This window comes from Heterodontus francisci, chromosome 36, assembly GCF_036365525.1.
Source record: "Heterodontus francisci isolate sHetFra1 chromosome 36, sHetFra1.hap1, whole genome shotgun sequence".
In the NCBI taxonomy this organism is placed as follows: Eukaryota; Metazoa; Chordata; class Chondrichthyes; order Heterodontiformes; family Heterodontidae; genus Heterodontus; species Heterodontus francisci.
In genome coordinates this window covers 14,224,236-14,235,184 of record NC_090406.1, presented here as the reverse complement: position 1 = coordinate 14,235,184, position 10,949 = coordinate 14,224,236, and the positions used below count along the sequence as shown (strand labels likewise).

The 10,949-nt window shown below is 42.1% G+C and overlaps 1 protein-coding gene across 2 annotated transcripts in view; it reads left to right on the top strand.

Moving 5' to 3' along the window:
- Nucleotides 1-2,509: 2,509 nt before the first annotated feature.
- The window catches only part of LOC137351602 (guanine nucleotide-binding protein G(q) subunit alpha), a 139,802-nt gene continuing 131,362 nt past the window's right edge, over nt 2,510-10,949 (top strand). The window contains exon 1 of one of the 2 annotated variants that reach the window (XM_068016193.1): nt 2,510-2,707. Coding sequence is in view for 1 of the 2 variants with exons in the window: in XM_068016192.1 (XP_067872293.1) it covers nt 3,020-3,155 (136 nt within the window). In the remaining variant the exon portion in view is untranslated. Of the gene's footprint in view, nt 3,156-10,949 lie in introns of both variants that reach the window. The other variant, XM_068016192.1, reaches the window with a different exon arrangement.

The window sequence follows — 10,949 nt, the reverse complement described above, 5'->3', positions numbered from 1 at the left end:
TCTAGTAAATCTCCTCTGCACCCTTTCCAAAGCTTCCACATCCTTCCTATAATGCGGTGACCAGATCTGCACGCAATACTCCAGGTGCGGTCTCACCAGAGTTTTGTACAGCTGCAGCATGACCTCGTGGCTCCGAAACTCGATCCCCCTACTAATAAAAGCTAACACACCATATGCCTTCTTAACAGCCCTATTAACCTGGGTAGCAACCTTCAGGGATTTATGTACCTGGACACCAAGATCTCTCTGTTCATCTACACTACCAAGAATCTTCCCATTACCCCAGTATTCTGCATTCCTGTTACTCCTTCCAAAGTGAATCACCTCACACTTTTCCGCATTAAACTCCATTTGCCATCTCTCAGCCCAGCTCTGCAGCCTATCTATGTCCCTCTGTACCCTACAACATCCTTCGGCACTATCCACAACTCCACCGACCTTAGTGTCATCTGCAAATTTACTAACCCACCCTTCTACACCCTCTTCCAGATCATTTATAAAAATGACAAACAGCAGTGGCCCCAAAACAGATCCTTCAGGTACACCACTAGTAACTAAACTCCAGGATGAACATTTGCCATCAACCACCACACTCTGTCTTCTTTCAGCTAGCCAATTTCTGATCCAAAGCTCTAAATCACCTTCAACCCCATACTTCCATATTTTCTGCAATAGCCTACCGTGGGGAACCTTATCAAACCTTAATGCTACAGAGTACACTAAACAAATACCTGTTGAAAACTTAATCCCAGAGCTGGACAAGAATTTCAGGAAAGGGAGGGGAAGTGTCACTGATTAACCATGTAAAGGACGGGGATGAATGTAAGTGGGAAGCGTAGTTGATGAACTTCCTCAGATTGTCCTTCTTCCTGCTCTTGCTCCAATGTAATGTTGGGCTAGAAGACTGGAGCACGTACTTATGTTCCACATATCCTACCAAAAGACAAACATGGCTGAGACCTCTTCAATTTGAAGGAAGTCACAGATGCAGATTGGCCTACTGTGATTACAACTCCATTTTGCTTCATCTCGATTAAGCTAATGCCACTAGATATATCAAAACATATGTAATGACATCATGGAAAAGGTGGATTGTATGCAACAGCCATTTACAACATAACCTATTTTCTGGACAAAATACTTAGTTTCTTTTAGTTTTTCTTGCCCAGCACCCATCGGCATTGCCTAATTTTTGATGCATATTAACTTACTTACAGTTGATTAACCTTACAGTTAAAGCTACAGCCACATCTTTCAGACACAAAACATTGCAAAATTTTTTTCCATAAACTCCTTGTGCCACAGACCAGACACAGCAACATCAAGCAAATGTGTGGAAGGGACTTCTGATCTTTGAAACAAAGACATGAAATATTGGGACAAAAATAAAAACAGTAAATACTGGCATAATCAGAAGGTTAGGCAGCATCTGTGGAAGGAAAAAAGTTGTTTCAGGTTGATAATCTTTCATTAGACATGGGAAAAGTTAGAAATGTAACAGGTTTTTAGCAAGTGAAAGGGGGAGGGTTGGAAAAAGAACAAAAGGGAAGGTCTGTAATGGGGTAGAAGAGAAAACAGATTAAATGACAAAGGGGTGGTGGTGCAAAGCCAAAGGAAAAATGAAAGACTGGAGACTCAATCGATTCAGTCAGCACAAGTGTCATTGTTTTCAGTCCCCGCTCCAAACTCCGTTCCCAAGCTACCAACTCCATCCCTCTCCCTGGCAACAGTCTGAGATTAAGCCAATCTGTTCGCAACCTTGGTGTCACAGTTGACCCCCAGAGGGTGGTTGGAATCTGGAACAGACTGCCTGAAGGGGTGGTAGAGGCAGGAACCTTCAGAACATTTAAGAAGTATTTGGATGAGCACTTGAAATGCCATAGCATACAAGGCTATGGGCCAAGTGCGGGAAAATGGGATTAAATTGGATGGGTGCTTGATGGTTGGCGCAGGCGCGTTGGGCCAAAGGGCTTGTTGCTGTGCTGTAAAACTCTATGACTCTTAAGTGCAGAGAACTGGCAAATTAATATCTCAGGTGTGGGCATAACTGCAGTTCTGATGAACGTTTCCACACCTCAAACGATTAACGTCTGACTGATTTCGGAATCCTTCCAGCATTTTCTGTTTTATGTCTCGGATTTCCAGATTTTTGTTTTTTTTTGCACAACGGTGACTAAGAATTTGAAAGAAATGAATACTCATGACAAACTTGGACCATCCAAAGAGTTTTTTAATAGATTATATACCCAGATAAAGAATCAGCCATAGTATGACTTCGCACCCATCTTCACATCAGCTTCTCTGGTCAACCTCCCTGACATTCCTCGTCTTCATGAGAAGCCAACGAAGACCACCGCCCCGGGCGCATGCGCACACAGCAGCGCCTTCGCGTGCATGCCAACATCCGAGCTCGCGAGCGGATGTTTCCGCCTACTCGCACGAGTGCTCTCTCTCTATTGGTTGCTCGGCCGTACCGATCCCTCGGTCCCATTGGCCGTCGCCCGATGTCAGTCAAATCCACATTTTTTTCCTCCCTCCCGGTTGAACCCTCTCCTCCCACATTCCCGCTCCATGGTCGCCGGCGCGCTTGCGCCCGACTCTCTCTCCCCTTCCCCCTCCTTCAGCCTTCGTTTCCGGCCGTCAAGTTGGTTCGGGTGATTATGTGTGTGTGAGAGAGAGAGAGAGAGAGTGAGAGTGTAAGAGTCCGGTGAGGAGGAGGCGAGACATTTTATTATTGTTTTTTAAAAAAAATATATAATTAAAAGAAGAAAACGCGATTGTTATTTTTAAATCGGAAGGAGGAAAAAAATCAAGGGAAGGAGGAGGTGGTAAAGAGTTTGAGAGGGAAGAATATTTGTCGGAGGAGGATTATGTCTCCACAGTGAAAAAATAACCTGGGGGGTCTTCGTAGGGTCTTTTTATTTTCTTCCGCCTCCCTATTTCCTCACCCCCCTCCCCTCTTGACTTCATGTTCGCCTTTCTGTGAGGAGAAAATCATCCCCAAAATACCTCAGGCTTCATGACTCTCGACTCTATCATGGCGTGCTGCCTTAGTGAAGAGGCGAAAGAATCCAAGAGAATCAACGCCGAGATAGAAAGGCAGCTGCGCAGGGATAAGCGGGATGCACGCAGGGAGCTGAAACTGCTGCTCTTGGGTAAGAAAGGCCATGAGGGGAAAAAAAGGTTGGGGATGAGGGGAGAGTATTACAAAGAGAAACGTTTTAAAAAAAAAAAATTACCATTGATTCCTTCATGTTGGATTGCATCTTTTTTTTTTGTTTGTTGTTTGCTATGCCCATGATTTTTTTTCCCTCCACCATCTCCCTCGTTTCGTTTTCCAGCTTGGAATTTGACAGCCAAAAAGATAAATCAGTAAAAGTGCATTTTCCATGGTTACCCAAAAAAAAAGTTTTTTTTTGTCATCACATTTCTTTTCACCATATCTTGGCGTTTGCCACTGAGTTTCCCCTCTTCCAGCAGGCGAGGAGATTGGTAACAAGTCTTAAGGCCTAGGGAAGGCCTGGGGTATGCAGTGCAATCAGTTTTTGGCTAGCCAGGTCGGTTTTGTTTTGCTTTAAGGTTGTTAAATTATATTTTAAAATTTATGTTTTCTATCTATTTTGCCCATCATTTCTAAATTGTGTTTTGGGGGAAAAAAGAATTCCAGTTGGACTGCTTAATGTTTAATTATTTTGGCTAAGTTATTTTTCTTTTGCCTGAAAAAATATTTTTGGCTGATATTTCTTGGTAATCAGTATTTCAGTTCTATGGGATGTAATTTTTGTAGACTTCTGGATGGTGAGTTGTGTCACTGATTTTTTTTGTTTGATATTGAAAGGTTTCCGGGTGGAACTTCTTCCATCATTGCATGGTGTTATTATGTTGAGTTGATTCAATTTGGCATTTGATTTTATTTGATAGGTGAAGGCCTTTTCTAGACGCTTAGGGATTTTGTGGTAACCATGTTATAAGTTTGCATTATTGTGAAACTAACTACTAATGGATTGAAGAAAACTTCGTCTTAGTCCTTTTTGGCTGGACAAAGGTGGTTTATTTTTTCAAGGAAAAGTCAAATTTTTGGCCTATAATGCAGTTATAGTCTTACTAAACTTATCCACTATTGATTTATCACAGCACCTTAAAAGTTACAGCAATTAAGTCAGTTAATTCAAATAAGACTTGTGTTATTTCCAGTGTTCCAGTCTAATTTTTGAAAAATGTAAAAGGAAGCTGAAGAGTGATGCTTTTATAATACAGATGATCCCTATACACTGCACTATTGTTGCACCAGTATTTTTGATGTACTAGTGCCAGAAGGGCAATTCAAATCTCTTAGTGCACCAGCTAAGTAAGACTGCTTCAAAGAGAAGATCTTTGTTTTAATTTTTGTAACTGCTGCACAAAACACTTGCCATTTATGTGAAAATATCGAATACAGCAGGCTGCCCTTCTGGTTTTGGTGATCGGAAGGAGCTGCCTGAAGGAGGAAATTGACCTGAGCTGGGATCAGTCAGCAGCAATCTGCATAGATATTTGAAAGTGTGTGTAAGAAATTCTGCCTTCCTTCAACTCCACAGCCATTTGAATGAACAGTTTAAGCATGGTTCTCCACTAGCAGCATTACAAAATGCTCATGGTAGATATAGTATTATACACATGTACTGCATTGCAGTTTATATAAATTTTTGAAACTTCAAAGCCCATTCTTTTATTTCCCAATAATTTCAATACGGTATTACATTTTAAATTAGTAAATACTTTCAAAGAATAAGAAACATTTTCTTATCTTTGTTATACCATACTGCATTGACCTGTGCTAACAATTGAAAAATATCAGTCCAAAATTCCCCTTTTTAGGTTTTGTTTTCTGTTTCTTCCCTTCCTGTTTTTACGTCTTATTGTACAATACAATTTGCCCCAAAGAGTGGATGTGCGTGCAACTTGCCTTCAGGCTTCTGCCAGCGCAGCCTGAGGTGCACAAGACTATAGTCGTGTGGGAGTGAATCTGTCTGAATTTTTTTTTTCTCCCTTTCTGGAAATGTTCAGTGTCCTCTAGCTAATGACATGAATGAGATGAGCGTGCAGGGAATTGAATGAGAACCTGCAGCCACCAGTCTCTGGCACAGATTGTTGGAGTTCCTTCCCATTTAATTTCACATGCCGCATTTAACAATTGCTTATCAGCACTTGCCCACTTTATGTAACATAGCTGTGATTTTTGTATTTTGTAAACATTCACTGGCATTTGTAACAGTTCTCTAGTTCGAACAATCATTCAGGTAAACAGAGGATACATCTTGGATTCTAATTGGATAAAATACACAATAATGTATAATGAACAAATATACTTGTGGTTATAACTTGGAGATTGTAAACTGTGGATGAATATATCCAACACCAACCTGGTATTGTTTGTGTTGTATGCAACTATATATTTCAGAATGTGACTGCAATTATATATTTTGGAATATGACTGAAAGGTAAAGTGCTGCTTTTGGCTCCATGGAAAGCAGGTGGGGAGATACTTTCACATTGTGATTTATGAAATGCCTGTGTTTTGCTTTTAACTCAGATTCTTAGGACCAAGTTTTGAATCTGTTCCAGACATGTGGTAAATGGTAAGGGTTCTATGTGAAATGTGTTTAGACAGTTTCAGTGCAGTTTTGTTTGAGGCACATTGCTCAAGGTTTCTGTAAATGGGCACTCTCACTTAAGCTACAGGGATAGCTGGTGTGGGAAGTGGAAGCATTTTAAATCAGTATGTTGAGGTGACCTGAGTTGAATTTGAGGCATATTGTTGGGTTGTGCAAAGGGAATTCGACTCTCCAGTGGATCGTGCATTCCCTGATCTACCACCTTGAATGAAAAAAATGCAGAGACAAAAACTAAATAATTTACAGTTTAAAACTATGGTAGTGGTGTAACACTGCTGTTATTTTGATGGGCAGCTTTGTAACTTGCATTCCATTACATTGTCAGGAAATTCTAATACTATGCCTCCTTTCTGGAAATTTTTTTGGACTTTTTTAATTCCGAATTTGAGTTGCGTCTGGAGATACCATTTTGAGCTGTAAAACACAGGGTGAAATAAGGATAGTTACTGGTTGTTGGTTGCGGTGGAATTGATTGAGGTGAGAAATTACAAGTATCATGCAAGAATTGTGTGTGTTGGCACACATTAAAGTATATTAGATTTAATTATTTTTGTTGTGTATTGATATATATGTTAAATATTCTGAGCAACAACGTTGAGCTAGGTATCTGAGCAAACTTTTCCAAAAAAAATCTTCAGTTGGCAGAAGCTGACTAAACAAGATTGCATTTTGGGTGAGGTTAAGTGTTTGATAGAGTTAGATAAATCTGGCGCTTTGAACAATTAATTATGTGTAATTTAAAAAAATTGGTTTAATTGTTTGCATTAGATTTAACAATCTTTTGAAATGTGGTTATGTGCACAGTTTCGGGCATTGGGAGATTTTATTGTGGCATGACTATTGAAAACTTAAAACTTTTGAGTTTTAAACTGACATTTTCATGTTAGATGGATTTTCTTTTTTCTTTTGGGCCTCCTTATCTCGAGAGACAATGGATACGCGCCTGGAGGTGGTCAGTGGTTTGTGAAGCAGCGCCTGGAGTGGCTATAAAGGCCAATTCTGGAGTAACAGGCTCTTCCACAGGTGCTGCAGAGAAATTTGTTTGTTGGGGCTGTTGCACAGTTGGCTCTCCCCTTGCGCCTCTGTCTTTTTTCCTGCCAACTACTAAGTCTCTTCGACTCGCCACAATTTAGCCCTGTCTTTATGGCTGCCCGCCAGCTCTGGCGAATGCTGGCAACTGACTCCCACGACTTGTGATCAATGTCACACGATTTCATGTCGCGTTTGCAGACGTCTTTATAACGGAGACATGGACGGCCGGTGGGTCTTCACATTGATATTCGGGCAGATGACCAAGAGTTTGGTAAAAGGGCCAGGTTTTAAGAAGTGTTTTAAAGGAGGAAAGGGAGGCAGAGAGGTTGCTGGAGAAAATTCCAGAGCTTCGGGCCATGGCAGCTGAAGGCACAGCCGCCAGTGGCCACGCAGTTAAAATTGTGGACGCTTGAGACTTGAATTGGAGGAGAGTAGGTATCTGGTTGTAGAGTTGGAGAACATTAGAGATCAGGAGGGGTAAGGCCGTGGAGGGATTTGAAAGCAAGGATGAAAACTTTAAAATCAGGGTGTTGCTTAACAGAGAGATAGTGTAGGTGAGCGAGCACAAAGTTGTTAGGTGGATGGCACTTAGTGCGAGTTGGGATCTGGGCAGAATATTGGTTGACTTGGTTTACTGAAGGTGGAAGGCCAGTCAGGAGTGCTAGTCAAGTCTTGAGGTAACAAAGGTGTGGATGAGGTTTTCAGCAGCAGATGAGCTGAGGCAAATGACAGAGCGAGAGAGAGAGAGGAGCACAGCGTGAGCAGAGCAGGAAAAAAATAGAAAAGTGACATCAGATTGACGTCCCAATCAACAGTGAGAGCAGGGAAACAGAGAGCCGCTGGGCTGAGTATACAGGTAAGTTTTTAATTTAAATCAAAAAAGCATCAAACATCACAGGCAACCAGGTTGGTGATTGTTTTGGGAAGAAACTACCTGTTTGGTGAGTATCTGGTAAGTGATTAAGGTCCATTCTAATCCTAACGTTTAAAATAGTAAAGGAGCTAGTGGTAAGCTTAATTAAACATGTATATTAATTGTGTGGGTGTATGTCAGGAGATGTGTCATGGCTGCAGCTTGTGGGAGCTCCTGGATGCCAGTGTGATCCAGGGCAAACACATCTACAGTAAGTGTTTGCGGCTTGAAGAGCTTCGGCTCAGCGTCATTGAACTGTAGTCCGAGCTGCAGACGCTGTGACACATCAGGGAGGGGGAAAGTTACCTTGACATTGTGTACCAGGAGGTGGTCACACCCCTTAGGATACGGTCTTCTGATTTTGTCAGTGGTTGGGGACAGGAGTGTGTGGCTGCAGCTGAGGCAGGTAAGGGGACCCGGAGGGCAGGAGCCTCAGTCTTTGTGATTGTCCAACAGGTTTGAGGTTCTTTCAGCTTGTTTAGATTCGAGTGGGGGGTGCAGGATGGATGAGCAACCTGACCATGGCACCATGGTACAGCAAGCCATTCAAGTGGAGGGAGAAAAAAGGAAAGTAGTGGTATTAGGGGACAGTATAGTTAGGGGGATTGACACTCTTCTCTGCAGCAAAGAGCGTGAGTCCAGACAGCTGTGTTGCCTGCCCGATGCCAGGGTTCGGGACATCTGCTCAGGGCTGGAGAGGAACTTAGATAATGATCTCTGGTTTATTACCTGAACCACATGCAAATTGACATAAGGCAAATAAGATTAGAGAAATTAATGTGTGGCTCAAAGACTGGTGTGGTAGAAGTGGTTCCAGTTTGTGAGGCACTGGACCAGTCTTGGGGAAAGTGGTGGCTGTACTTTTGGGACAGTCTACACCTGAACCGTGCTGGGGCTGGTGTTCTAGCGAGCCGCATAACTAGGGAAGTAGAGAGGGTTTTAAACTAAATAGTAGGGGCAAGGGATCAAATTTGGGTAGATAAGGTAAATCAAAGAGTAGAGCCAAGGCAAGAGAGAAGGGTATTAATATGGGAAATGACTGTGACAGGAAGGGACAGAGCATCCATCTAAGGGTAAATCAACAGGTGAGGCCAGAGGTTACCAAAATAATTCTTTCTTTTTCTTTTGGGCCTCCTTATCTCGAGAGACAATGGATACGCGCCTGGAGGTGGTCAGTGGTTTGTGAAGCAGCGCCTGGAGTGGCTATAAAGGCCAATTCTGGAGTGACAGGCTCTTCCACAGGTGCTGCAGAGAAATTTGTTTGTTGGGGCTGTTGCACAGTTGGCTCTCCCCTTGCGCCTCTGTCTTTTTTCCTGCCAACTACTAAGTCTCTTCGACTCGCCACAATTTAGCCCTGTCTTTATGGCTGCCCGCCAGCTCTGGCGAATGCTGGCAACGGACAAAACTAAAGGCTCTTTATCTGAATGCATGTAGCATTCGAAACAAAACAGATGAACTGAGAATGCAAATAGAAATAAATATGATCTGATAGCCAATACAGAGGCATGGCTGCAGGATGACATAGATTGGGGCCTGAATATTTAAGGGTATATTTGGGAAGGACAGGAAGCTAGGAAAAGGTGGAGGGGTAGCTCTGTTAACTAATGATGGCATTAGCGCAATAGAGAGAGATGATCCAAGTTCAGGAGATCAGGATGTAGAAGCAGTTTGGGAAGAGATGAGAAATTATAAAGGCAGGAAGTCACTTGTTGGAGTGGTGTACAGACCACCTAACATTAACCACACTGTAGGACTGGGTATAAAGAAAGAAATAATGGCAGCTTGTCGAAGGTGCAGTGATAATTATGGGGGACTTTAACATATAGACTGTGAAAATCAGATGGACAGAGGTAGCCTAGATGAGGAGTACATAGGATGTTTTCAGGATAATTTCTTGGAACAATATGTTCTGGAGCCAACCAGAGAGCAGGCTACAGTAGAACTGGTATTGTGCAACAAGATGGGATTAATTAATGACCTCATAGTTAAAGCGTTTTAGGTAGTAGCGAACATAATATGATTGAATTTTATGTTCAGTTTGAGGGAGAGAAGAGTGGGTCCAAGATGAGTATTTCAAACTTAAATGAGGGCAATTATGAGGGCATGAAAGCAGAGCTAGCTAAAGTGAACTGGTAAATCAGGTTAACGGATTGGTCAATAGAGATGCAGTGGCAGATATTTAGGGGGATATTTCAGAATACACAGAATAGATGCATTTCAACAAGAAAGAAAAATCCCAACGGTGGAACCCATCATCCATGGTTAACTAAAACTGTTAAAGATAGTATCAAACTTAAAGAAAAAGCCTATAATTGTGCAAAGATGGGAGGCAGGTCAGAAGATTGGTCAGAATGTAAAAACAGCAAAGAATGACTAAAGATTGATCAGGTAAAATTAGAGTACGAGAGAAAGCTAGCTAGAAATGTGAAGACAGATAGTAAGAGTTTTGATAGGTATTTTTAAAAAAGTCAACAAAGTGAGCGTTGGTCCTATGGAAAGTGAGTCTGGGGAATTAATAATGGATAATAAGGAGATGGCAGATGAATTGAACAAATATTTTGCACCAGTCTTCACTACTGAGGATACAAGTAACATCCCAGTATTAGCTGTAAATCAGGAAATGGAAGGGAGGGAGGAACACTAGAAAATTACAATCACCAGGGAAGTGGTACTGAACAAATTGTTGGAACTGTGAGCTGACAAATGGTCCTGATGGACTTCATCCTAGGGTGTTAAAAGAGGTGGCTAGTGAGATAGTTGATGTGTTAGTTTTAATTTTCCAAAATTCCCTGGATTCGGGGAAGGTTCCATTTAGATTGGAAAATAGCGAATGTAACCTCTTTATTCAAAATGGGAGGAAGAAAGAAAGCAGGAAACCACAGGCCAGTTAGCTTAATGGGCAGGCTAGGCTTGCATCCGCTGGAATTTAGAAGATGCAAAGGCGACTTGATTGAAACATGTAAGATCTTGAGGGGTCTTGACGGTGGATGCGGAAAGGATGTTTCCCCTTAAAGAATCTACAACTCGGGATCATTGTTTAAAAGTAAGGGGGTCGCCTATTTAAGACAGAGATGACAAAATTTTTTCTGAGGGTCATGAGTCTTTGGAATTCTCTTCCTTAAAAGGCGGTGGAAGCAGGGTCTTTTTGAATATTTTTAAGGCAGAGGTAGATATATTCTTGATGAGCGGGGGGTGGAAGGTTATTGGGGGTAGGTGGGAATGTGGAGCAATCAGTTCAGCCATGAACGTACTGAATGGCAGAGCAGGCTCCAAGGGCCGAGTGGCCTACTCCTGCTCCTAATTCGTATGTTCGTATATGGAGCTGTTAGGCCAAATGGTTGTTTCTGTGT